Here is a 27,896-nt window from a genome sequence, read left to right as displayed (position 1 = left end):
AATTCTGTGGAAGTATTTTCCAAACGTTTCACTGAACCAAATGACTAGGTAGAAAACTGACACCTTACAATTCCCCAGTCGAAGGAAAGGTTTCTAAAGGAGTTTGGTCCTTTAGAAACCTTTAAGATTTCTAAGAGATACCAGAGAATCTATTTGGACACTTAGCCTTCAAATATAGACCCACGTTTTTATAGACCCATGTTTTGGTCTTCACCAGTTCTGCTGCCCAAAGAATTAATTATAACCAGTCCAGCTACTTGAAGGCTAGAGGGAATAGTTATGTTTGAGTTTTCTGACCTGCTGCACCCCTAGACATGATCAGTTAAATATTAATTGCTAACATAACTACTATGAAATACTCTAAGTTGGTTGGTAAGAAAGTACTGTAATCTTTGTGAGGACAAAGGTTTAGGGTAAGAAGTCCTTGCTGTCCTGTGTTGTACAGATTACTCTCCTATTGTTGTTCATCTCTGAAGTTACCATAGGCCCTAGAAGTAGAGGGAGAAGCCACAGTATCTTTTTGTCTGACACTGACTGGAGCTCATTACACCAGCACAGCATGAAAGCCAGAGTCAGAAAGAGCAGCAGTCATGATTAAAAAAGTAGGAGTTTTTCTATGTTTAATGAGATTGAGTTTATGGGTGGTAGAGGGTTGTTTAAAAGTTTTCTGTCTCTAACTCTTGAAGAATGCTTTTGTATGCTAACACCATACCCAGCTTTTAACATGCTGCCATAAATAACCCTGGTGCTAGCCATAAAAAGAAGGAGGAGGGAAAACGGCAAACAATAATATCTGGATGCCAGATGGCACCATCATAGTGATGGGGCCAGTTCAGTAAAAAACAAAAGGAAATTCCTGCATCAGTGGGGGGACAAAGCCCTCAGGGAACTAGGTATGAACAGAGGGGCCAGTTGGTAGAGTCACCCAGTATCTCTTTCTTACTTTTCAGCAGGTATTTATATTTACAAAGACACTTAAGCTATTTATTTTGGTTTTCCCTGCTAAATAGTTTCTATCACCATGTTTTTATTTGCTTCATAGGTTAATAAGTAATTCTAAAACTTCCTACAGATATTCTACTTTAAAAATAAAGCATGTTATAATTATTGGATTGCCAAAAAAATAATCGAGGACACATACAGGTACTATTCACCTGTTGCTTGTCTGCTCCAGTGTCATGCAATGAAGAGGAAGAAGGAAGTTTAGGGAAACTTCTCCATATTAAGGTCTAATGACAAAAAAAATAAATTGAGCTATGTATGCGATGAGTCAAAGATCAGCAATGCAGCAGCCTAACATGAGGTAACAATTTTCATCTGTTGATTCAAGGAACCTCTTTAGACAGTCACCTCTACTCAAGATTTATGTGTAATGTATACAGGGCAGAAGCAATTATCTTACCCTGGTGAGAAAGGCAGAGGTGAATTTATGGAGAGCAGCAACAGTATAGAATGGTGTGACTCAAAGCTGAAAGAAAAGATCACATTCACACTAAACTGAAAAGAAACTACAGAGGGACAGATTGTAATCACTCAGACTGGAACTGCATCTGTGCATCTCTTGCTTATGCATTTACTTTGTAGTTAGAGTCTTGAAATTTTATTGATGAGTGGTCATGACCTGTTTCACTTCTCTGAACAATGATACCAGCAGCTACCCAGTGCTGTGTATGAGTGTCCTGTGATGTTATCCATACCTTATGACCTGTGGAAAGGTGGCCTCTCCTGGAGAAAAAGGACTGGTTGCACTTCAGCTGGAGACAAGCAGTCTGAAAGTCTGAGCTCAGTTCTAGGTTCTATCATAGAAAATTTCTAAGCATTTGAATAAACCACTGAGCATTTTATTTCACCAGCAGTATCTGATTTTAGATGCCTTAATAGGTGGATGTCTGTGCCTTTGAACACTCAGTCTTACAGGTGTGTGGAGTTCTCAAAACTTCAGTGTTTGTCTGAACCATGGATTTACCAAACAATGCATTTAAAAACAAATAAAAAGAAAAAAAAAAAAACACCAAAGCATTAAGCAATAAAAATCAAGTGCACTATGTGATTAAGTAGCAGTGAATAAAATGAACTATTTTTCTCCACAGCTCAAAGGACATCAGTCTATATACAATTTGGGTTTTTTACTTCATCACACACATTGTAGGAACACAAGTCTCAGTCAGAAGAGGTTTTGGCTATTTACATTAAGTGTTCTGGAGATCTTCACAAAACTCAGCAGGGTTTTACATGGGTCTCAACCTGAACCCACTATAACCTACTGTGGGATATCTTGCATTGTTAAGCACTGATTCTGTGCTTTTCCTTTTCTGACTTTCCCAATTCCATGTATGTTGCTGTATGGAAGTGAATATACACCAGTCCTTAGTTGTACGCAGAGATTTAAGAAAAAAGAATAATTTTCCCAAGACTGTGCACTGCTGTTGTCATTACTGTTCCCAGATTTCGACATCACTTTTGCTGCCTTTATGTACAAGTGATCATGGCATAGCACATTTTAGTCTACAATGCCCCTTTATATAATTTTAAAAGAGGACTTTTTTAAAAAACATTAGACACACTATTGTCTAAAAGGGCCATTCCCACATGTAAACATGAATAATAATACATACAAGTGCAAATAGTCCTTGCAAAATTGAGCTGGGCAAGTGGTATCTACTCAATGTTCATGTGTGGATGAAATTCTGTGGACAGCTGCAATTCACCTGTATTTGCAGGTTTATTGGCTATGAATCCTGAAGGCTGAATTGCTGTACATTTCACATTTGACCAATATTTTGTATTACATGCTTTATGTACAAACATGATAAGCTGGTTTTTCAATCATATTAAAATTTCCTTAACATGTATTTTCAGTAATTTTAGTACACTACAAAAGAAACAAGTCAAAACCAGCTCAGTACCACACCTGAATGACTCCTGCAGAAATTTATCAATGTCAATAGCATTACATTTCTTTTCTTCTGTTCCTAGAACACATTTTACAGCCCAGCATATGCTAATGTGCACATGACAAATGATGCAACAATAGTCTCTTCAGCTGAACAGAATCTTGGGCAAATTGTGAAACCTTGGCAGCTAACAAAACCCACTGAAAACTACAATGCCTTTTTCAAATTCAGAACTCACTATTTTGCAAGGATGTTCATATATGGGAAAAGATTGCTGATCCATCACTATAAAAGCACCCACAGGCCAAGAAACAAGTATGCATGTTACAACTATGCTGTAACGTAGGTGGCACTCCAGTAGTTGAGAAACAGCAAACATGGTTAAGTCAGTTCGTAAGAAAGAAGGTTCATGATCCTCCTTCCAGCTTTCACTTCTCCACCTTGTAGTGATCTCTCTAAAATAGGAGCAAATATTCATCAGAACTACCAGAAGACACACCACTGGGTTTTTTTCTTTGGGGAAGAATCAATATGTCTGCTGTGCAGAGGAATAAATGATGATCTTTGATGCAATAGCAACATGCTAATCACTGAGAAGTATGCTAAGAGCTATGAAATACTCAGTGTAATCTCTTTGAGGCAAGAGGCACATTTTTATTTTTAATTTTCACAGCTGTTAGCACAATTGGGTTCTGCTGACAGCTACTACTGCCACATTACTAGAACTAGTTATTACCGTTGTCTTGGTAAGGTCGTTATTATGGGGGCTATTCTTACAGTGGGAATTAATTAAACAATATGCAATAACAACTGAAACATCTCCATCATTTCCTGTTTTATAAAAAAGAAATTACTTCCCAGTGAATCTATTCCACTACTTCCATTCTCAAAAAAGACTGAGATGTTAGTTTACAGAAAAGCACAATGCTGTGCAGTGAATAGTACGCTATCTGCAGAACAAATAACCTTAAACCCATTGAACTGACTGCTTTTTATTCACATACTTTTTGTGTTTTGTGCTCACCATTTGGCAACAATCATTAACAACCCCACAAGTATATTTGAGAGCATAAGCAATTTCCTGGGGTTAGGATGATAGAAAATTTAGAACCATTGATATTATACATTCACATTACATAAATGTTCAGTATATAATGACAAGTCCTACACAGAGATTTAGTTTTCAGGGGTTTCTCCCCTTTTTTCTGCTTGCAATTCTTTTGATTCTATCAATTCCCTCTTCAGCAGCAAACAGTTATATTAGAATTAGAATACATTTTCCAATTTATCACTTAAAATATAGAAACTAGGCCTAGAAAGCTGAATAAAATATAATTTCCTGAAGGTATTCCTGTGTTTTCATTATGACTAGTTTCTGACTAGGGTAAAATAGTATGTGGCACTTATAGATCAAGCCTCATTTCAAAAAGGATGCAGTCTGCCTTAATAATGTTCCTACTTCCATTTTCTTTCTTCTTTCTTTTGTTTCTGTGTTTGTATATGTGATATACATCATGTGTAAATATTCTGAGTATACAAAGTATTTCTGGATTTCTAAATAATCAATTTTAATACCTGGCAAAGTATCATCCCTCTTGGTTTGGAGTACAGCAGCTCTGCAGCAAAGCACAGATACAAAACAATTCATGTTAAAAAAATATAAGTAAGCTTCTGATGAAGACCAGTGCCTTTTTTCTGTCTCTAAGTTTGTCGATTCAAGAAGCTATACATTTAAAATAATCAAAATATCTAAGTCACAGTGGCTGATATAGACTGCTTAGTCTGTATCAGGAGATTTCCCACTTCAAAATAGTATTGTAGCAGTTGCGCATCATTAGAGAAACAAGATGAATAGCCCACCTATACTATTAAAGAGTATAATCCTTTCAAAATGAAGGGTACCATGTTAGACTAATCTTTTCAGATAAATTGTCACAGAGGGGGAAATGGCATTACTTTGTATCATTAGTGTCTCAAGAGCTTTGCTCCAGAAAGGATTTTTGCGATCTTTGTAGCAGCATTATAAACATTTTGAAATGTTCCAATAGCATATGCAATCCATCTCTTTCTATTACTTCCTGTTTATGGTGCTATAGTGGTGTATATCAGGTTTATAGCAAGTTGTTACTAACACCCACAAAAAGTGTGTAGAGTGATGCACGCTCTCTGCTCTAGGAGGCTATGCTGTTCCAGTCTGGGGTCCTGGTACATACATGAGGTGTTATGTGGGTGGGTTGCATATTGTAATGATTACTGTACGGTGCTTTAATTGAAGTATGCGTCGACTTTCAGGGGCAAAACTTTGGAGCATGTAAGAGTTCCTAATCACTGAGAAAAGAGTAACAGCTGGAGAAATCCAGAATAGAAATAGAACACTGTTTTTTATTGTGAAGAGAAATTAGATGTCCTAGGGGGAAAATAAAAGAAAAAAAGAAAAAAAAGAATAAGTCAGCCAGAGAAATGCTGTTTTTTTCTTTGTTATGACTTCAAATTGAGGCTTAAATGGATCCTGCAATACAGGAACGATGATTGAAATTATTTTCCCTATAATACCGTGTTAGCTAGTAACAGCAGCATGTTCAATACTTACTAGTGATATAACTGTGATATTAACTAAGGCAAAGATGATCTATGTTGAATACTAGCAAAAAGTAGCTAGTCAAATTACAATGCACATTGGGAGATTGCAGGATGCCTTGCACTGAGACCTTCTAGGATCATGGCAGGTGCCCTAAGCATGTATCTGTCCTCCTGGATTTAAGAAGACACTCCACATGGATACTTGAGAACATTTCCACTGTTCAACAATATGGCTTTTATGTGTATAATTTAATAGCCCTATGATGAGGTGAAACATTTATTTCTCATTGAACAGAATTTTACCTGGACAGGAATATACTGCTTTTGCTTGCCTGGCTATTTCTGGACACAACTTGCCTTGCTCTCTTCCTTCCACAGGTTTATTCCTGAGGCTTGGTCCACCTGTAGTGTCACCTGTGGAGTGGGCAGCCAAGTGCGGCTTGTGAAATGTCAAGTACTCCTCTCTTTCTCTCAGTCTGTGGCTGACTTGCCTATCGATGAGTGTGAGGGTCCCAAGCCTGTGTCTCAGAGAGCCTGTTACAGTGGTCCCTGCAATGGGGAGGCCACCGAATATACCCCAGAGGAAACCGAGCTGCTGTATAGCAGCTTGCAGGAGTTTGATGAGCTCTATGACTGGGAGTATGAGGGCTTTACAGAGTGTTCAGAGTCCTGTGGAGGAGGTAAGTGTGAAACATTTCTGTGCTGAATTTGATTTCCCTCTTCAAGCATGTGCTTTGCAGTTAACACCAATGGACATGCTGCTTTGCTATGCTGTTTACATTCATAGACTCGTTTAAGTTGGAAAAGACCTGTAGGATCATCAAGTCCAACCATAAAATTGTTGAGTCCAACCATATTTGGAGAACCGTGGATGAAAACTGTGGGGAAAAAAAAGCAACATGTACACAATATATTTTATACAAGACTCTCAGGGTCTATGCTCAGGCTGCCACCAAGTGATCAATGTATTACATATTTCTGTTTCTTTACATAAGCTTATTGCTTAAAAGGCACTCATGCACTCAAGCAAAAAAGCTGAACGTTAAAGTGATCTGGTGATACAGGCTAAGAGTTGTTTGTCATTTCAGGTTTTATCAATTGATTTCTACTGTGCAAGTATAAACATGTGGAAATAAATTTTCCTCTCATAGCAGATGCGTTAAATTATTGATATTCTAAGGGCTCAGCTGGTTCCCTAAGTACCATTTTCCCTATCATTTCGTCTAGCGAATTCTGAGAAATATAAACAATGCAGTATTTTTTAAATTGAACCTGGACTTCTCCAGCTTTTTACATTGCAAGTTGTAGGCTATTTTAAAAAAGGATTGCTATAGATAAATACAGAATAGATACTGTAGAACTGGAAACCACTTAACACTTTAGGAATGTCTAGTAGTGTAATCTGTACAGATTCACCAGTTACAATCAGTTAAAAACTTAAAAAACACATATAGTAGAAAATTATGCAAAGATTTTCTATTCCTCTTAGCTTGATGACAGCAGTCTGTGTTTACAGCAGGTCAAAGAAGGTTGTCATATCACTGCCACTATTGTTTTGTTTCACACATAAAAAATATAGCATTAGTGTATGCTAAGTGGTGATGAACAGTGACTTTGCAACAGGAATATTTGTCATACACAGAGGCTACTAGTGAGGAGTAACCATTTGTTACACATTGCGGATACTGAAACCTGAATACCTTCTGCAAATATCATCCTGAAATTAAGTAATTTCTTTGAATATACTGTGTATTTTTCAAATATAACTCACAGAGGTGTTATGACAAGGATGTTTTGCTTCATAAATTTAATCTCTTTCAATTGCTAGCAAAAATTATTAGACAAGATTTCTTTCTGTGTGGCGTCAATTCCAAAATTGCCAGATTAGCAGATGCTAAGTCAGATATTTTTGTAGCCATAGGTGCAAGACTGGTCAGACTAATTTTATTGGGTTTGGAGTCTCAAGAGAAGACACTGGATAGATGCAGAAGTAACCTTTCACCTTCCAGAAGTAGCAACCAGAAGGAATTAGTCATTTCAGTCTGCAGTTAGTGGCTGCATTTCCCAGAACTGTCATTGAATATCATGTAGCAATTATTCTATTCTGATAGATGTAAACACAGAAAATCTCAGTTGATGGCATTTTGAAAGTGAACTTAAACTGCCTAGATTCATGTCTCCCCCTTACACCCTTTTATTCTGTGATTTCCTATTGAGACCTGATTTCTTTTTTTCAGGGAAAGCAGTTCTAAAGCAGAAAGCTTTTTGTTCTGTTAACACTGTGCAGTAAATACTGCTTACAATTCAGTTACTTGGCAAATAAACTTCCCGAAGTTCATGCATTTTTTTAAATTATCTACGTTTTGTGAGACTTTTGAGGGATAATTGAAATTTTTATGTTTTCTAAATATTCATGGATCCATCCTTCATTTAAAGCTTATAACTGTTGGATGCATCGACTTGTCAAAACCAGAGAGATAGTTGTTATCAGCATGCTGTGACATGCTCAATGCAAGATTCAAGGAGAAGCTGAACAAAGAGATTCAGAGCACACTTTTTTCTTCTGGAGCAAGCCACTGGCTTAATATGCTAAAGCCAGAAACTTCTGTCAATACACAGTCCAGCAACCACACGCTGGTTAAATTCAGGCAGTAGCCTTTTTCTTCAATACCCATAACATCAGGCAAGATTACGGGTTCTACAAGTACCTTTAAAAGATAAAAAAAATTAAAATCGTGGCTATATGCATTTGATAAAACAAACCATCAGTGCAAGAGAAATTGAGAAGATGCTGAATTTACCTTATAGGTTTGTGTCTTCAGTTTAGTTGCAGGTCTGTGGATGCAGAAGGGTAACAGAGCAGCTGACTTGCCTGACCTTGTCTGACTTTACTTTTGAAATCATTCTGTCGCTTTAAAATACAGCATGCCAAAGTCAAAGCCATCTTCACGCTTTAGCCTGTGTGACTGACAAATAATCAGCCTCACTGCTGTTTGTCCCAGCCTCATTCATAGTGAGAGGATGAGTCGCTGGAAAACACTGGGAAATTTTGTGTGAATGAACCTAGGGACTTTTTACTGCCATTGAGACACCTGGTGAGACTGATAGCAGGGATAAGTAAAAGCCCAGAATCTCATATGGTGTTTTGATCAGGTGATATCCCAGCTGTCTGAGGAACAGGATACAAAAAAGTGCAGTAAACAAGAGTTAGAGATTAGAAGGGAGAAAAGGAGATGCGATTTTCCACACTCAGCCAGGTACACTGTGCCATGAAATATCCCCTTTGGTAGGCATTCGTACCATACTCCTAAAAGACCACTAGGCAGAGCACTTAGATGGGGGCAGCAAACGCTTCATTGGCATGTGGGAAGCAGCCTCTTCCCTCTCTGCAGCAGGGCTGCAGACCCTGAGCTGGCAGCGCTGGGTGTGAGGCTGTGCTTCCCTGCATGCCACAGCCCCAGTGCAGCGCCACTGGCCCATTGCTGCCCGTGGCTGCCCCTCCAAGTACGTAGAGCTGGCTGTGATTATGTGGTTTTGTGTGCAGGTGTCCAGGAGGCTGTGGTGACCTGCCTGAACAAACAAACCAGGGAGACTGCGGATGAGACGCTGTGTGTAACCAGCCGTCGTCCTCCACAGCTGCTGAAAGCCTGTAGCCTGGACCCCTGCCCCCCAAGGTAGGCTTCTTATATCTTGGGCATACATGTTTTTTCCAGACTTAAGAGAGATGTGATCACTGCTGAAGCTGAGAAGCCGATCTTCAAGCTCCCCATGAATCTGAGACATTGGTGCCAGGGATGCTTGGATCTGGATATTGGATCTGGCATTCTTGAAATGATTCCTGGAGTAAAACGCTCAGATGAGAGCCTGAGATGGCCCCCCAGGTTGCAGTACCACAGACTCAGCTGTCTGAGCTCAGCAGATCTGTGTCCAGTATGCTGCCTAAAGCCATTCAAACAACACTAGCAGTATGAAGAACGGATTTTTTAATAAGTTGTGACCCCAGACTCAAAGGCTTTTTGTTCTGGAGTCACAGACTGCCCCGCACATGCTTTTTCTCAGACTGCAGGGGCTTACAGCCTCTCCACACCTCCGCCATGTTGACTGGGAAGTGCAAATTGATGATAAAACCAAAGTGCAAACTTCAGACTGCTTGCCTATTCAGGTTCTGTGGGCAAACAGTTTATGAATAGTTTTGTCAAGTTTAAGGAGACTTCTTCAATCTCCCCCCTCACAAAAGATTTTGCAGAACCTGTTCCTTCCTGACCTTAGGCAGCTTTCAAAATCCTGACCCTAAAAATAGCAGATCTTTGCCTCCAGAGATTTATGTCTGTACTCTCTGCGACAGAAAATAGCTGTCATGAGGTTCCTATGGTTTATTTAAATAGACCTGGGCCTGTCAAGACTTCAGGTTATACTGTATACATATTGTCTTTATTCCCAGCTGTACACAGGTGCATTTACTCTCTTCTGGTAGTGAAGCACATTTTAAATTCATTTATTTATAACTCTGGGTTGTTTAAAACACTCAGCACTGCCCAGGTGGTATATATTCGTTAGAGTGTATATTGGTAGGTGTATTTATGCTTTATGTGACAGCAGGCTATGCAAAGATGTATCATTGTGAGTATTAGTAGATTTTGGGTACGCAGAGAAGGTTCACAGTAAAAATCAAGTATGGCATCAAACACATTCAGCATCCAAGAATGATAGTGAATGATAGAATTAATGGTTTGATTGAATGATCAAGATTTTGAGTCTGTGTCAAGCAGAGCCAAATAGGCTGACACGTTTCACCAAAGCATTACAAGACTTGCCTACAAAGATATTGCAACCCTGATTTTCTTAAGTTGTCTGTAGTGCTGGCAATAACACACAAATATTGTGTTAATGCTTGGAAAGAATGCCATAGGTAAACATCTTGCTGTGATTGATATGTAGCAACATCACTGGATCTGAGAGTGCATGGTGGGAGATTGATCACCCTTTGATTCTGACGTGGAAAATAAATATTCGCTGGTTAAGAAAAAATTAGGCACACTCATGTAGTGTGTAGTAGTGGCAGTATTTATGTGAGTTGTGTTACAAAAGTAGTCTGAGAAACTGGGTAAATACCTTTTGAATTAGTGTGTGTGATAATCCACACCACTGTGGTAACCTCGCTACCAGGGTGGAGCTAGTTTAATCCAACCTTGGGCATGTAGTTTACTCAATGGATAACAATCGTGCTGCAGGTGAGACTCAGGCTGTTGAAGCAGAGGTGAAAGGGGATGGAGGTAGTAGTGGGAGACATCTCTAGGGCTGCAGTTGAGAAACGGAGATATTGCTCCCTCCCTTGTATATACATCTCCTTTTCCTCCAGCCACCTCAGTTTGAAGGAAATTGCCTGTCTGCAGAGATTTAAGTGGCACAGGATGAAGAACAGCACGTGTTCTGCAAAGTGTTTCCTCTCTTCAGAACAAGGAGGAAGGAGGCCTGAAACTCAAGGCTGCAGACAGTGGGCAGCTTGGCTAATGGAAAGAGAGGCAAGAAGGAAAGTTGTTGTGTCTCCCTGGCAGGCTGTGACATGAAAACTTCCTTATTTCCTGCAAGCTTCTGAAGTGCTACATCTGCTAATGCCACTGAATTAAATACAATTAAATTGACAGTATTTAGTATATGAAGAGTATTGCTTTATAATCATTAAGTACAACACTCTTAGGGCTTCCAAAGACAATACATGGGGGGGGGGGGGGGGGAAGCTTTATGGCTTTCTGTCTGTTTTAATCATAAGATGCTTTGGGATTCTAATTCAAGAAAATTTGATCCAGGAATCTGATGGAAATTTAGGCTAAAATCCTGCTGTTATGAATGCTGATGAAGGCATTGCTATTGACTGACAAGTCCAAAACTTGTAATAAACCATAGCTGTGAACTTAGATCCCTGTTACAGAAGTTTCCAAAATGCTATCTGTGAACCATTGATACATCCCAGAGCTTTCACTGGTGGCTTATAGAGAGAGCTGGCTGGTCTCATAGTGTTGGCTCTTCTCTCTGTTTTCCATCTGCTAAAGTGCATTAACAGAAGCTAAAAATAAAAAACCACTTTCCTAAAATGTCCTTGATGTGTAAGTTACTGTTGGAGCATGCATTTGTGGTGGGTAAATGAGGCAGTCCGCTGAAAAGGCAGCTGAAGCAGTGTTGAATGTCGCAGTAGACATGAGAATGTTGTCCACAGCATGAAGAAAAAGCTGAGAAGTCTAGCCCAAAAGAATGAGAATCTCAGTGTATTTAGAGAAATTATTCCTGTGATGTTTCTTGAACACAAACAGCCCACCATGGTTAGAATTTAATGTATATGTCTAGAATTTAAGTTCAAGATTTCATTTAGATTAAGAGGAAGAATAGTGAAAAATTGTTCTTTCCAAGCTTAATGTTGCTTCTGCTGCAGGCACTGATGGTTACATGTGGTCTTCTCTACCGCATCTCAAAGGAGGATCAGAAGGCATACACCTCAAGATGTATACTGTAGAAGTAGTCAGTGAAGAGTAATTTCATTCTGGTTTTCTTTCATCTTTCATTTGGGGCACTTGCTAAAGGGATTTTTACTGTTGCTATTCTTTTTACTGCTTAGTGAGAATAAATTTAGATAGGCTAGAAGACTTCATTGTTCACTTAGTGCTTCTAAGCTTCATTATTCACTTAGTATGGTATTGTCATCCTCTTCAATTCCGAATTGCTCTGCTCTCTGCTGGAACAAAATATGGTAAAAGCTAGAGTAGACTGACAATACTTCAGATTTATGAAAACACTGAAAGGTGATTGTGCTTATATAGCAGCTGAGAGAGCTTTATAATTTCCATTGAAATTCTGGCTTAATATCTTAGTGCATTACTATCCTGAGCCCACTGAAGAGAGACAGAAATCTCTCTTCAAATCGTAGAAATCTGTCTTCAAATATTTGCAGCTGTATGGAGTCAGCAAAATCTCATACTTAAAGTTCTTACAGAAGAAAGAAGAAGAACCAAGAAGAGTTGCACACAAAAATCAGAAGATTTCATTCATATTCAAATCCCAAGAAACTGAGTTCCCTGTGGTTTCACACTTTGTTGAGTGTTTTTTTTCCTTTTTGCTTCAAGAACAATAGCAGAAAAAGAGTCCATTACCTTTTGTGCTGAAAAACAGTATTACAGAAATTTCCATTTTGTGCTAAACTAAGAAATAGTGAAACATTGTGGAGCTGATTGCTAAGCTGGGAGCTAATAACTGATTTTCAGCACAGTAGGTACAGAGCAAAATTTTGTATCATTAACTTGGAATGCCCTTGTTTGATATTTCTACAAAAAGGATAAAGCGTGTTTTGAAGTTTTGACCCAGCATGCTTTCTCCAGAAAAAAAAGAGGAATGAAGACTATAAATATTTTGATTCAGTCATTCAGTTACTTAGTTTGTGTCAGTCAAGCTGTATCACTTCCAGGATTGCATAGCAGTACTTGAGCAAATCGCAGTCTGCCCAGGAGTAAATGCAGAAAAGCTGTTCAATGTCTAGAAGTTTCTCTCTATGCTCAAAAAAAGGAATGGCAGATCATTCAGTTCTGCTAATTGTTATGTTTGTATCCTAAATTGCTCCAGAAACAATCGGGGGGGGGGGGGGGGAGGCAAAAAAACAACCCTGTTTCAATGTTGGCTTTACTTTTGTTGTTTTCAACAACAAAATTACTCCCATCAGAAATTTCTTTTTCTCAGCCTCCACAACCCAAAATACAGAGGCAGTCATCATTTAGTCAGATATAATTGCTGTTGTTTGTAACAGCAACAGCATGAGCACCTGGTGGTGAGCCAACAGACTCTACTAAGGGGGCGAAAGAGAATGTTGTAACTGTGTCATTAATTATAACTTTTCAATAGCTTGGTCAATGCGTGTTGAAAAGATTTGGTAAACATGTATGAAGGAGTAGAGAAAGAAACAGAGCAATGAAAGCCAGATGGCTGAAAATGGAGGAAATTCCAGGCAATTTCTACAGCTTTGTTCTTGCATATTTTCAAAACTGAACTTTATTCCTGTACAACAAAGAATAGCTGAATGCTACAAAACAACAAAAAAAAAACCAACCCACACACCCAAAAAAACACAAAAAAAAAAAAACCCTGAAAAAAAACACACCAAAAAAAAAAAAAATTCCTCCCACCACAGTGAAGAAAAACCAGACAATTCTAAGAATAGCACACAATCTCACCCCAGCACTCTCCTGTTACTCCTTCAAACCGCTGTTGTTAGTAAGAAAAGACAGGAAGCCATCTGAGTGGTCCTAACTGAAGGGTCAAGATAACCTGACTTAGGCTGGGGTCTAGCCCCTTCTTTTTGTGTTCCTTTTCTTTTTTCTTTTTTTTTTTTTTCCTCTTCCCTGCATCTGTTTGAGTTTGCAATAAATTACTTGTTATTATTTTAATATTTATTTAGTGTATGCAGCATTGTCCATCTCTGTTGTTCTATTTAATTTCCCAGATGAATTCAAACTATAAAGGAGAAAAAAATTGTGAAGGTTTTTGATACATTTGGGGATGTGATAGGTCAGAGTTAGTGTAAGATGTGCTCCCAGTGACAATCTGAAATGAATTCAATGTGTGGAAGGCCAGAGCTTTCTCTAATCCATTAAAGATGACCTCTGTGTCTGGGAGGGTGTCAATGCATATGTGTCACGCATCGCTCAAGTGAAATATTAGAGCATCTCTGTCTAGTTCATGAAAAAGTTTAGAAGATTTGCAAGTCATTATGTCTACAGATACTGCAGTATAGACTTACTGGCAGGAGATAGCTGTTCTTGTTTTGTTGTTACACCTTTTCTCAGAGGTTTAAGTTAGAATTATCATTAATGAGGCAATGATGGTGTAACTATCTCTTTGAGCCACAGAAAAATCCCTCACAGACTCACGATTTTTATTTTATTTATTTTTTTTAAATGAGGTGTATTTAAGTCTGATTTGAACTGAAGTGCATTGATAATGTGTTTTACAGCCTCTTAAAATGTAGCCCACAGAGCCTCCTGGGATCTTGAACCAGTGCTGGAGTGAGCTGGAGAATCAGACATTGGAAGGAATATACTGTCAGACAGGGTAGATTCATCCTTATTTGAAGTCTTTACATTGAAAACCAGCTTAAGCAGGAGTCGTGGGCTCAGTGACAGAAACATAATCCTGTTTGTTGCCCAGGTTACTTTTCCAAATATGGGACTGTATAGACAGCTAAACAAGCTGCTATCCCTAGGCAGCTCTGTTATGCTGTACCTGCATTATCTGCATGCCTACCCTGCATTACTGTAACACCACCCTGGCCTTAAAGTTAATTAATCTGTGACCTAAACCCGTTTATCTTTATCTTTCCTTGTTTATAATATAATCTCCCCCTTTGTACCCTCTCCAGTTGCTAGCAGATCACTCAGGATGTATCTGACAACCCACCTTTCCCCTTTCCCACTGGATGCATCACCTGTGCTGGCGCAGTAACTGATGCTCCTCAGTATTTCTTAACATCTGTTACAGTGAAGTCACCAAGGGGACTCCATAGGTAGGAGTACTTTTCAGCCATGTGTGTCATATCTAACTGTGAAGCAAAACAATTTGCAAGTTTCCAGGGCCAATGGAGCAGCTGTAGGGTCATCCTTCACAGTCTTCCTCCAGCTCTTCTAGATCAAAATTTCAGACTTCTTACCCAGCTGTATTGCTTTTTTGCATAATATGATTTTTCCTTCGCTAGATTTCACTCAAAAACATTTTCCTCCATTTCAGTTTGTATTCCACTCAGACTAGTATGTTCATAAAATATTAAAGCGCAATTGTAAACATTTATTTTAATAACTTCTATTTTTTTTCTTACTTCAAAGAATGGTAGATCACACTTCTGATTCAGAATCGTATATACCTATATGATTTTTCCTCTACGCAGATCTTCAGTTTTCCCAAGTTAGTACACTCTTGTGTTGAAATAATCTCACCATGCCCTACCACAGGTTTTTTGTGTTTTGGTTTCTGATGAGTATGAGCTTAAAGTCATGGCAGGCACTTAGTGAGTCCTTCTGCAGAGAATAATTTCTCTTCCTTTTTTCTTGGCATGTCAATTTGAGGAAAAACATCTTTTATTGCAAAAAAGTGGATTAATTACTAAATAGATTATCAGTCACAGTTTCAAGATCTCAAAGGGGAAAATAAAAAGGAAATAATTGATCTGGATATACCCTTGGAACTTGCACAGTCTTACTAACAGTATGTTGCAAGAAGGGCATTGAAGGAAACTCAAACAGAAGCAGACATTGGGAGTTTCCTGAGTTCAGTTAAAGTACCATATAGATATATATACACAACTTCGATTGTTCTCCTCTTCCCCTACCAAAAAAAAAATAGAGAAAAACCTTGAATGCCTGATTTTGAGACGCAGCCTGTTTGTACCTTCTGCACTGGTGAAATAGTTCAGGAACAGTTCATCCTAACGAAAATATTATCCCTGTAATACTGCCAGCTGGGTCAGATGAAGCTCATGTTATCTGCTGGTTTTGTGGCAGTATTGCTCATAAAACTTGGACTTGCTAGAGAATTACTTAAGCCGACTTGCTGCTATCTGAACACTCTTCTGTTCATGAATTTGCTTTCTTTGTCCATTCATTCCACTGATACCTCCTTTGTTTCTTTCCTGCACTGATCATTCAGCAAAGGCATCCTTAGACTTCAGGAGAGTCTTGTGACTCTGTGGAATAAAATCAAATTTTCATGAATATTCTTGTCTTACAGGTTGTGAAGTTAGACATCTTGTGTATTCTTTCAATGTCATCTATATGCATTTTCAACTATCTGATTTTTAAATACTTCATTTTAGATGGTATTTCGGATTACAGTTAATCAGTTCATTGCACATTTTTTTACCTGTTGAGCTTTTTCTTTCTTTGTGTTATGGCATCTGTAAGCTTGATGATTTCTCCTTTGAGAACAGCTTTTTTTTCAACATTTTTCACGTGGCCTAAGAAAAGATGCTGGCTTGTGAGACAGTCCATCATGGAGAGCACCCTATATGTATTGCTTAAAGCATGTTAGAAGGTTACTCCAGCAGCCAAAGTTGCCATTTGTAGAGATGTTGCATACTCCATTTGCCCTCTGTTCATCTCTGACTTGTGAGTTCCTCCTCTATTTTCCCCTATTTGGCTCTGTTATATAAATACTGGCTCACTGCCATGTTCAGCTATAATGAGCTGAAGTATTAACTGATACCATTAAGTCTACAGTTTGCAGGCCACTTCTGCCAGCTCCCAGAGCACTCTCATTGAGCCTTTGATCTGCTTGCATATGTTGGCTGCTCAGGCATTTCTCTAATGATTCCCTTCACTTGCAAGGGAGATGCTTTTTGAGGAAAAGCACCTCAGTCTGTCTTGTGCACAATAATCCTCTAAAACCTTTCCTGCCTGTTTAGCTTCCTTGTCATGCTGGTGATACTGAACAGCTTTTCTCAGGCTGGCACTGAACAACAGCTAAGCGTGAATTATTTTTCTGTTGCTAATACTAATTTAAAAATACTTTGCCTTTTTTTTTTCTTAATCTAGTATTCATTTTTTCAAAGCTTAGTTAAAAATATCAGTTTTCCTCTGATGTGTGTATCCTGAACATATAGTTGTAATATTCCCTCTAACACAAATCTGTAACAGCTGAACCATAGCAGTAGGGAGATCACTTCCTAGAGACACAGATCCATGTTTAAACACCTATAAGGTCTTAGCTCTCACACTTCATTTTGAAGAATCAATCTGATTTTACTGTGAGTAACAGCTGAATAAAAAATCAGCTGAATAAAAATTTCTTATATATTATGCCCCTTACATATGAATGGTTTGATTATAAAGACAGAAACTGACCTGGGAGTCCTCACCTCAATCCTGTAGCCTCACTGCAGAAAAGTATGCTATCCAAAATAACTCTCTCTGTAGTCCAGTGTTTAAGATCACAGTCTGTATGGTGTTTAAGACCTGAGGATACTTACTTCACCCAAGATAAATCTGCTTAAGAAGCCTCAAGAAATCCTTTCACATCTGTGAAATAGGAAGAATTGCCACAAACACAGCTCCAGATCAACAAGAGAAAGGAAGGGAGGAGATGTATGGGCCCTGAGTAGACTTCTTACTCTGGAGGGTCCAGTGAAAGACAGGTTGACAGAGGACAAGAGGAAGCCAGTATTGACATAGCATGTGTTTTACTCATTCTGTTGTGTGTGCGTACACAGCTGCCACCCAGCCTTTGTGCACTGATGAATGTCTCTATGCAGGCAGGTGTCAGATGTTAAGTAAGACGCTTCCAGGCAAACCTTTTTCCACACTGTTGAGTATTTATTTTAGAAATAAGAAGAGCTATTTTGTACCACTTTCATACGGTTTAACCACATAAAAATGACAATAATTTATTTTTTTTAGAATTAGTTTGGGAGGTCTTTCTACAGAAGGGTGTTTACCTTTCCTGTTCAGTGTTCAGATTTCTTGGCAGTGCTTGAAGGGACTCTGTCAGGATGAAATCATATATGTCTAGAAAATATGCTTTACTTATAGAACCTAACAGCTTAGAATGCTTTGTTTTTTACCATATATACTGTGTGTACAGGGACTGATCCAAAGTTCTTGGCTGTGTACTGTTTTGGCTCAAGACTATGCATTTTTCAAGTTCAACCTACATTATTTACTTTTTCCAGACTGACAATGCAGGAACAAGAGTACTCTGTTCTGAAGTCTCTCGCTCCACTAGGACAAGAATTCTAATTCTAGCAGCTTCTCCTGACATGGGTACCTGCTTACTAGCTGGTATCACTTTCTGGTCTGCCTATCTAGCAAAACTGTTATGTGGGCTCCAATTCTTGTAGCAGTAAGAGGGACATTTCAAAAGGCATTGTTGTCTCTGTTGTTATTCGTAACACACTAATGCCTAGACCATACTTCCAAGCTGAGAGTCCCATTGTGCTAGACAGTAAAGACAGACAGAGTAAGAGATTATAGAGTCATAGAATGGTTAGAAGGGAGCTTAAAGATCATCTAGTTCCAACCTCCTTGTGCAAATTGATGACTTTTAGCTGGGTTATAAACTAGCAAGTATGCAAATTTTTCCTAAAGTCTGAACACAGCAACTGTGGTGAGCTAACAGAGATGTCAGTTCCACAAGGTTCCCTTAGCTTGATCCTGTAACTCCCATATTTACCTTTGTAAGTACAGAATTATTTCCTACTTGAATTTTAATTCTGTTATTGTCAGATGCATGCAGGACATCATGGCATTCTCTTTTGTATGCTATACGTATTGGAAGACTTATTTCAGCTTGGCCAAAACACCCAAAACCAAAGAGGCAGAAAAAAGCATAGGTAAGGACCATGTGAAATAAAACAGTTAGCATCACATAACACCGTACAGTAAAAGTAAAACTGTGTTACTAAAAAAAAAAAAACAAACAAAACCAAACAAACAAACAAAAAAATCTCCAACAGTACAAGTAGTTTAAAAACTTAATTGTAAATTTAGTGGGATAATCATAGTTCAAAGTGCTGCAAGCACCTGTACCTGTTACAAATAATTCTGCAGCCCTGTGATTTTATTCTCTAAAGTTATTACTGATATTCTTCTGCTTTTTAGGACTTTGAAATTCTGCCAATCGTATGTGTCATTTATGATTTTGGTAACTTACACATGCCTACTCTACTTTGCACATCTCTACATTCTTTACTTTCCATGTATGAAAGCCCATAAAAGACACTGGGGACTATGAAAGTACAAGGGTAAGAAAGAATCTGACCTCATATTTCCTGAGCACCTCTAAGGAATCTCCTGTTTAAAGCAGCTGGAAAGAATCGTGAACAAAACGATGTTATGGGTAGGACAATAGATGCAACCTGCAAAAGAAATTTCAAACACTGAAAAAACAAACCCTTTCTCTTTACTAAAATACACCATTTCTTTCTGGAAGAAGAAGCAGACACCCTCTTCTGCAGAAGCCAAGATGTCCAAAGAGTTTATGTGGCCTGCTAGCCACTGAGATTTGAACTACCAACAGAAATATTGTGCACTTATACCAGTAACAAACAGCAAGTTGCTGGAGGCAACAGCTGTTACCATCACTTGAATAAAGGAAATCTGGCAACTAACCATGTATCAAAATAGATTCTGAAATAAGAAAATGCCTTCTTTTCAGCACCTACTCAAGTATCTTACTTTAGAGTGTGCCAGAACTGAAGGGTAGCTGATATCCACATTAATTCTAACTGACAACTTTATGGGAAAATCTGGGAAGACCTTTCCCCCAAGATCATTCATATGGAGAACATACTCCAGATTAGTTTAACTGGCTGCCAGATGTCACTCCTATTCCACCGCTAAATAGTTCCCGTTACATATATCAGACTTTAGTGGCCTTTCGATTATTATGGCCTGGAAAGTGACCAGGGCAACTTACAAGTGCTTGTGATGATGCCCAGGACATACCCTGTCCTGTTATAAAATCAGCAAATATCATGGGCAGATGAAGCACAGAAGGGGAGTAATGTGGCTTTTTGGTCCGTCAGCATTGTCATATAGGGAGGAAAAGATATTTCTTACCTACTGGTGGTTTCAATTTGTTATGGGTGTTACTGAGAGGGAGGGAGCAAATGCTCAAAATAACTTTATAAAATAGAGAAGTTAGAATTGTTCTGTGACTGTAAGATGCACAACCCTGAATGATTATTTCCATAATGTGTTTACTAACATGATGCATTTTAAACTTGCTGAACAGTTTCTGTTGACTGCTGATCTCAAACTCTCAGAGTGGTTTTCCTCTGCTTCTTCTACAATTTCTGCTTCATGCTGCTGAAGCATGCTTCATGCTTCATGCATGTTTCATAACTTCCCTGCATTGTCTGCCTCGATTCTGCCTGAAGCCTGAGGGTGTCTTTCTTCATGATCAGTCTCTTTAGTTTCTGCTTGGCTTTGTTTCTTCAAGGGCAGGTTCTTTGAGCCTTCCGTGTCCTAAATGCTTAATTTGCTTCCCCAGCAATCAGTTTCGACTATGTCATGCACAAAGCGAAGCTATTTTTCAGGATTAGAAAAAGTGGCAATGTCTAGCTCTCACACTTTCATTTGGCATGTGGGAGTATTTCCAGGCCAGTGTAGCATTTTATGTAAAGTTGATGGGAAGATTATTTTCTTATATTCTTATTTTGAACACAGGACTTTTTTGTGTACATATTTTTGCATATCTCTGAAGTGCATTCTTGTAGAGAACAAGACTGGAAGACCTAATATTTTAACCAATTTTCTGTGTATGCCTGAAAGAATTAGAGGTTGTATTCAATAGAGCTCATAGAGCAAAATCTGGTTTTAATGTTACAGACACTGAAATTCCGCCATACCAAGCCTGCTGATGCAGGATTTACATAGCTAAGGTAGAGAAGGGTCAACTCAGTGACAGGTGTTCACCCAGGGGTTGAAGAGGACCTATCCTCCTGCTCTTCCATTGCATCTCTTAAGACCTTAGCACTCTCTACCTCCACTGCAAGGAAAAGTCAGTCAGGTATCAAGCAACTGGATCTTCTGGAAGAAATTCCTGCTCAGCAACTCATTGATACATTTCCTGTATGGACTTTCTTAGTACCTTCTTCTTTTTGTTGTTGTTAAAGACAGAAAAAAAGCCAGCTGATTATATCCAATAAGTCTTGAAATACGATGGCCTGTCTCTTGCACACCAAAAACTTTTTATTTAGGACACAAGACTATTCCCCTGATATTGCAGGAGTCCTTGGACTTGAAGTCCAAGAACTTTTGACAAGCTGAAAATGCAGAGGAACAATAAATAGCCTTAGCCTCATCCTGCAATTACAAGAAGGGTGACAGTGATCAGAGAAGAGATCCCTTTCATTTACTGCTTCTCCTTGGCATCTGTCATTGCAAAAAGAGAAAATTTCAGGTGACTTTATTCTGTGCTTAAGGTTTTTCTCTGTTGATCCCTTCACAGATGGGAGATTGGGAAATGGAGCACCTGCAGTCTTACTTGTGGGGTTGGATTGCAGACACGGGATGTCTTCTGTTCTCATCTGCTGTCAAGAGAAACTAATGAGACCATCATTTTGGCAGATGAATTGTGCTATAAACCTAAGCCATCCCTTGTGCAAGCCTGTAATCGCTTTGACTGCCCACCATCCTGGTATCCTACAGAATGGCAAGAGGTAAGAATGTATGTGTAATCTCATTTTACGACTGTTAAAAGTAGCTACTAATGCATTATGGATGGAGCATTTTGCTTTAGCCCATCAAGAGGATTCATTAATAGCTCCAAGAAGCCATTCAAAAACTGAAAAAGTTTGCCTTTTTACAAATGCGTCGTTTTCAGAGGTAAATAATGACTATACCTACTTCTAATGCAGAGTTAATGTAAACTATTCATATCTGGCTGTAGATTCCAGACAAACATACCTGGAATATAAGAGTCAGCTGACATGAGTGGATTTGGGTTAGCAATGTCAAGGTTTCTAGGAATACAAAGCTATAAGGATCAAGAAGGAGAGAATCTCTAAAGTGTGTTGGGTATTCCATATATTCTCAAATAATAATTCAGTTCAGGATAAGAAATGCTCCTCATCCTTCGAGTCACAAATGAGTGTTAGGCACTTCCCTCTGGGAGATGGATACTTTATTTACCCTAAAACTGAAAGTTGTTGTCTACCCAATGGATCTGTACAAGGATTTCCATCTTTGGAATGCAACCTGAAATGAGTTTGTTTGCTGCCATCTGACTGCAAATAATAACATTTGTATAATTCAAAAAACCTTAAAGATGCTTCTGTTGGATATAATATTGCGCAGGAAGAAAGGATCCTGCCATGTCGTCAAGAGTGAAGGAAAAGTTTGCTGTGTGGTGGAGGTGCAAGCAAAAGGCCTATTTAAATCTTTGATTCTACTGGATGCAAAGATTCATTTCATCCTATGAGAAATATATGGTGTTTGCATATGCCTACCCAGTCTCCATCTATAAAATTGCTCCTAACAGCTAGGGAGATGTTAATGTACTCACTAAATGAAGTTGAAATGTCTGTGAAGCTGTACTCATGGGTCAGCTCTGGGTTTGGGCAGCCAACCCAGTAACAAAGACTTGTGTCACACTGACGTTCTGCCGAATCTAGATAACTATCCTATGGCATTAATCCTATGTTTAAAAGAATTCAGTGATATTTCATGCTTTAATTTGTCTGCTGATGTTCACATAGACATATTTTCTTAGTTGTACTTTTGAGTATTTCTAGCTATTCTCATAAATGTTATATTTGTAAATACAAAATAGTATTCTACTAGCACACAGCATAGTAAAGGCAAGCATTTCAAAGTTAGCATATGCTAGAACGAGTGCCTATGCTCATTAAAATTCTATAATTGGCCAAAAAGTCTTTGCAGAAATAAATTCTCTGTAAGTTTATGTGAACAATCAGAAGAGACATACATTACAGCTTGCTGAAAATCTGATTTTCCTCTAACAATGACTATTTGCTGTAAGCCACCCTAGAATGGTACCAAAATAGTTACAACTAGAGCTATTGTAAAACAGACATTTTTCAAAATTTGAAAATCTTCCTCAACTATGTGAATACATATATTTCTGCCTGTCTAATGTTTTGGCCATTTTTTTCTCTGCTCTCTTACAGGCTGTCTTTCTGAAAGGTGTAGCAGATCTTAGGGAGGAGGGACCTCAATTAATTATGAAGGCTTTAATAAGCATATTAATCATTAGTTTAATCAAGCTGCTCAGTTCACACCTTCTATTTTAGCTGCTGCCTTCTCTGGCTGGGTGGAGAGAAAGAACCTGAGCTGCAGGTCCTTGCTGCAGCTGACAAAGGTCATATCATAGTTCTGCGGCTCTTCCACAGGCTTTGCAAGCTGACCAGCTATGTACTTAGTTCCTCATCCCTTGGGCACTGAGTATTTGCTGTGCTTACCTTTCACCAGGAGAAAACAGCACAAAAAAATGTACTTCCCTACTTTCTGGCTTCTGCCTCTGTTTAGATAAGTATAGTGCAAGAAAAAAAAACAACAAAACAAACAAACAAACAAACAAACAAAGCCTAATCTGTCAAAATTAAGTTCCATTCTCTCAGTTTTTAAAGACATCTGTCTTCCTTCTTTACACCACCAATTCTGTACAGTTATTTCCATCCTGTAGGAAAGCCAGGCCTCACAGTTCAGAGTCACACAGGTTTCCCTTGGATGACCTGCATGTGAAAAGCTGCACCATCAGGAGACTGTGTTGCACTTAAGAATTATTACAGCTGTTGGCTCCTGAAATGTGTGAGGGAAAAGGTCATTTGAACAAGATGCGAGTGGCTGAGACTTCTCTTGGAGGTGAGCTCCAGCTATGCGGCAGAGCTGCCATGGACCCTCCAGCAGAAGAAATTCTTTCTTTGCATTAAGGGATCCACAACACCTCCCCTCTCCCCAGATCCTTCTCAGGGTTTCCCACATATGAGGAGACAGAGGGCCATGTAGGAAAGTGCCCTCTTCACCCCGAGGAAGGTTATTTAAAACTTCACCAACACTGGAGGGTAACATCTGGTCACCACACAGCCTGATTTGAAGCCATTTCTTTGGTCTCATCTGTGGAGTTTGTCATGCTCTTCAGAGCACTCTCTCACAATAGTTTCAAGCAAACAAACAAAACAAAAGATTTAAACTTAAGAAAGGGTTGTCTGAATTAAATGCCATTAGAAGCCCCAGTGTTCTTGGAAGATAAACACATGATCATTATCAGTGCTGTAACATTCCAAGCAATTTTTTATATATCTCTTTGCAGGATCACGACTATTTATTTTTAAATAGTTCTTTTTCTTAGCTAAATCCATTAGGATGTTTATCTTGCTTTCAGTAGTGTGCCTCTGGAGGGAAGTGGATATGATCTTTCCTTTTGTCATGGTTTAAGCCCAGTCGGTAACTCAGAACCATGCAGCTGTTTGCTCACATCCCCCTAACTGCCTGCTCCAGGCAGGATAGGAAGGAGAATTCAACCCCACGGGTTGAAATAAGAACAGTCCAGTAACTAAAGTACAATATAAAACTAATAATAATAATTACCATTATTGCTGTTGGTTTTGTTATGGTTATTGTTGCTATTGTCATTATTATTATGGAAATAACAAGGGGAGAGAATATAAAACTAAAAGGGAAAAGGAAAAAAAACCCATAAACGTAAGTCATGTACAATATAATTGCTCACCACCTGCTGACCACTATCCAGCCCTACCTGAGCAGCAATCTGCCCTTCCAAGTGACTCCTCCCAGTTTATATACTGGGCATGACGTGCTGTGGTATGGAATAACCCTTTGTCTAGTGTGGGTTGGGTGTCCTGTCTCTGCTTCCTCCCAGCTTCTTGTGCAGGAAGCACAACAGACTGAAAAGTCCTTTACCAGGGTAAGCAGTGCTGAGCAACAACTAAAATATTGTGTGACCAGCACTGGTGTCTGCCTTGCCTTATGTTTGCTTAACCTAATTGTTGAAGTAAGGATAATCAGGGAGCGTTGTGGGACGATGTCACTCTGGTAGTTAGTACCCTGTCAGTCTCAGATCCCTCATAAAGAAGTGTTAGGGCATACTGGGCTTGGCTCTGCTCAGAAGCTGTGGGGAGCAGGAATATCAGGAGACATAGTTCAGCCACACTTTACCTACTTGTGTGGGTGAGATGCAACCACCCTGTGATACAAGCACCCTGTAATACAGTACTTTTCTCTATTGTAATGGTGCTGTAGGGTCATTTTGAACATCAGAGAGAGCACATTAGTCACATGAGAAATGTCTGAGTGAGAATCCTCAAAAAAAAACCTACCGTTTCATATTTCCTGTAAACACAAGCAGATGTTGTTGTTATTGATTACCCCTTTTCTTGGAAAATGCAAGGGCTGGAAGCTTGCACTAGAGAAAAATCAGGAAAGACCCCAGGGCAGTGTAGGCTTCAGAGGTGAAATGTAAGTCCAGGCACAGCTCCAGTGCAGTAATCCAGGACCGTTCTAGAAGAGTATTCCTGCAGAAAGGATGAATCACATTACTGCATTTGGCTCTCTCTGGCGCTTACCTATAGAGTTTGGTGTTGAGTAGCAAGTTATTCTTCACGGAACAAATCTGTGTAAGTGACTGAAGGGCAAGAAGCAAGAAAAGATCTGTTTTGTCTTATAATTCTATCTAGTGGTGATGGAAGGACATGAAGACTTCCTGGGATTTGAGTGATTGACAGAAGGAACATACTTTTGTTGTATTCATACAGTGATTAACCCATTTTGGCTCTCGTATGTGATGACAGTCCATAGGCAATCATGCAGTAATACCTTTAGTCATATTTTTCTTGATTTACTCTCTCCTTAGGAACGAATTATCTTCAAATGAAAGGTTGATAAATGTTTTATTGAAAATTAAAGTATTGTTTTACTTGCTTAATTTTTTTACCCCTTTGAGCTTTGTAGCATTTTAAGTAACCAGGAGAAAAACTAATTTTAGTCATTAGAGAGCAAACCCAACTGAATATAAATATCTTTTTCTGCATTCCTTTTCTATCTTTTAAGGAAAATGCATATCCTAAATAAATAGGCTAGCATTAAGTTCATGCAGCTCTGTCTATGTGAGAGAGAAGGACCCATCATGACTGCAAGATTTTCTAAAACAGTCCCTTTTTAACTGCTTGAGTGTAAGTTTTAATATTTCTTCATACCATTCTCTGTTTTTCAAGCATAACTCCCATGTTGCAAGCTATAAGCAACTTCTGGTCACATCACTGCAGTGCAAGCTCCCCCTTCTTCTTTGCTAGGAGAAAAAGAGTTGAGCTAGCTGGGCAGAGCAGCTAGTCCAGTCCAGCTAGAACTGGGGAGTTTTTATCAGTCTCAAGAAAAGGATCCTCAGAAGAAAGGACAGAGCAATCAAGTTTACAAAAAAGGTTCAGGAAAGCTACTAAATCTGCTTGTTCAAAACTTCCTGCCTGCTTGGTTAGAAAATGGATACAGAAAGGGATATCTGATTAAAGAAAAAGGGGAGGTGGATTCTCTAGATATTAATAATTCCAGTTCACTTTGATGCAAATAAACCTTCCTTCTTACCTTTTGGAAAGAGTACACACTGCTGTCATGTCAGCTGTAAGTATGAAAGAAGTGCATGGATATCTAGTGGTTTATTATATTAATCTTATAAACCAGTTACTGAGATTAATAGCAGATTGCAGCTGACATACAGCTTCTGTATGAATTAAAAATCAGAGAAATGCCATAGTGAAAGAAGTGTTCAAGGACAGGAATTCTGGGCTGGACAGTTAAGTTTTGAGCTGCACTAACAATAGACCTCATGCAGTTCAGAAACAAGAAATGAGAAAATTACGAAAAGAAGAAAAGGCAAAGTGATAAAGTGGGTAAATTTTTATTTATCACATTCTCAAATATCCATTTGTTTTCTTGCCAGTACAAACCTTTTTTGGAAAGCTTAATTTGAATATGTAGTTCAGGCTAACTATTTTATAGGTACTGCTATCTAATATTTTTAATCAAATCTTGGAAATGCAGGTCTTGATTCATCTGCTGCTGGAGACCACTTTTCCACTGCCGTCAGCACTGTCAGTAGCGCAGTCAGAACTCAGAGATACTAGGATGTAGATCCTCCACATGATGTGCAAGTGTCTCATTTTTCGGTTGGTGGTTACAGGAAAGGACAATTTTTCCATGTCTGTAACTGCCAGTCCCACCTATTGTTTCCATGTCTTCTGTACAAACATCTGAAAACAGAACACTTCAGAAATACTGAAGCAATTTTTCTAGATATTAGCAAAATACACTGCTTCTACTGTCTAATGTATTTTTGACATTTATAAAAGAAGTCTGCTTTGACATCTCTGAATTATTTTTTATGTCTATATTTTCTACATGGCTAAAGTTAAGTGTTGATTTCTACCCAACTTCACAAGTAATTTTTGCTGCAAGTTGCCACGGTGCGAGAGTGATGTGTGGCTGACTTTGATCTCCCACAGTGTTCACAGACATGTGGCAGTGGTGTCCAGAAGCGAGATACACTTTGTAAGCAGCATCTGGCGGATGGAAGCTTGTTAGAACTGCCAGAAACTTTCTGCTCCACACCAAGGCCAGTTACCCAACAAGTCTGCAAAAATGAGGATTGTCCCACTGAGTGGCTTCTCTCTGACTGGACACAGGTATGCTATTTATATGCATGAGTATTGGTCTGTTCTTGGTGAGCCAAATGTCCTTAGACTGCACAAAGTGTGTTATTCCCAATTTTGTCTTGTAATCTGTCCCTATCATCCTGGTAGGGGATGTGATCACTAGCTCAATGTTATGTTTTGGAGACTGCATCCGCAGATGTGCTTTAGCAGTCCAGCCAAACCATTAAGACCTCCTGGCATAAACACAAGCCATGCTCAAAACAATAAATCCC

The 27,896-nt window shown here is 38.9% G+C and overlaps 1 protein-coding gene across 8 annotated transcripts in view; it reads left to right on the top strand.

Annotated features, from left to right (window-relative positions):
• The window catches only part of ADAMTSL1 (ADAMTS like 1), a 176,316-nt gene that overhangs the window by 98,736 nt on the left and 49,684 nt on the right, over positions 1-27,896 (top strand). For 7 of the 8 annotated variants that reach the window (XR_010608771.1, XM_065662869.1, XM_065662866.1 and 4 more), the window contains 4 exons: positions 5,853-6,154; positions 9,019-9,148; positions 21,450-21,660; positions 27,475-27,654. Coding sequence is in view for 7 of the 8 variants with exons in the window: in XM_065662869.1 (XP_065518941.1) it covers positions 5,853-6,154; positions 9,019-9,148; positions 21,450-21,660; positions 27,475-27,654 (823 nt within the window). In the remaining variant the exon portion in view is untranslated. The remainder of the gene's footprint in view (positions 1-5,852; positions 6,155-9,018; positions 9,149-21,449; positions 21,661-27,474; positions 27,655-27,896) is intronic. The other variant, XM_065662870.1, reaches the window with a different exon arrangement.

Source organism: Lathamus discolor, chromosome Z (genome assembly GCF_037157495.1).
Source record: "Lathamus discolor isolate bLatDis1 chromosome Z, bLatDis1.hap1, whole genome shotgun sequence".
In the NCBI taxonomy this organism is placed as follows: domain Eukaryota; kingdom Metazoa; phylum Chordata; class Aves; order Psittaciformes; family Psittacidae; genus Lathamus; species Lathamus discolor.
The sequence above is the reverse complement of the archived record's forward strand: the minus strand, read 5'-3'. Positions and strand labels throughout refer to the sequence as shown.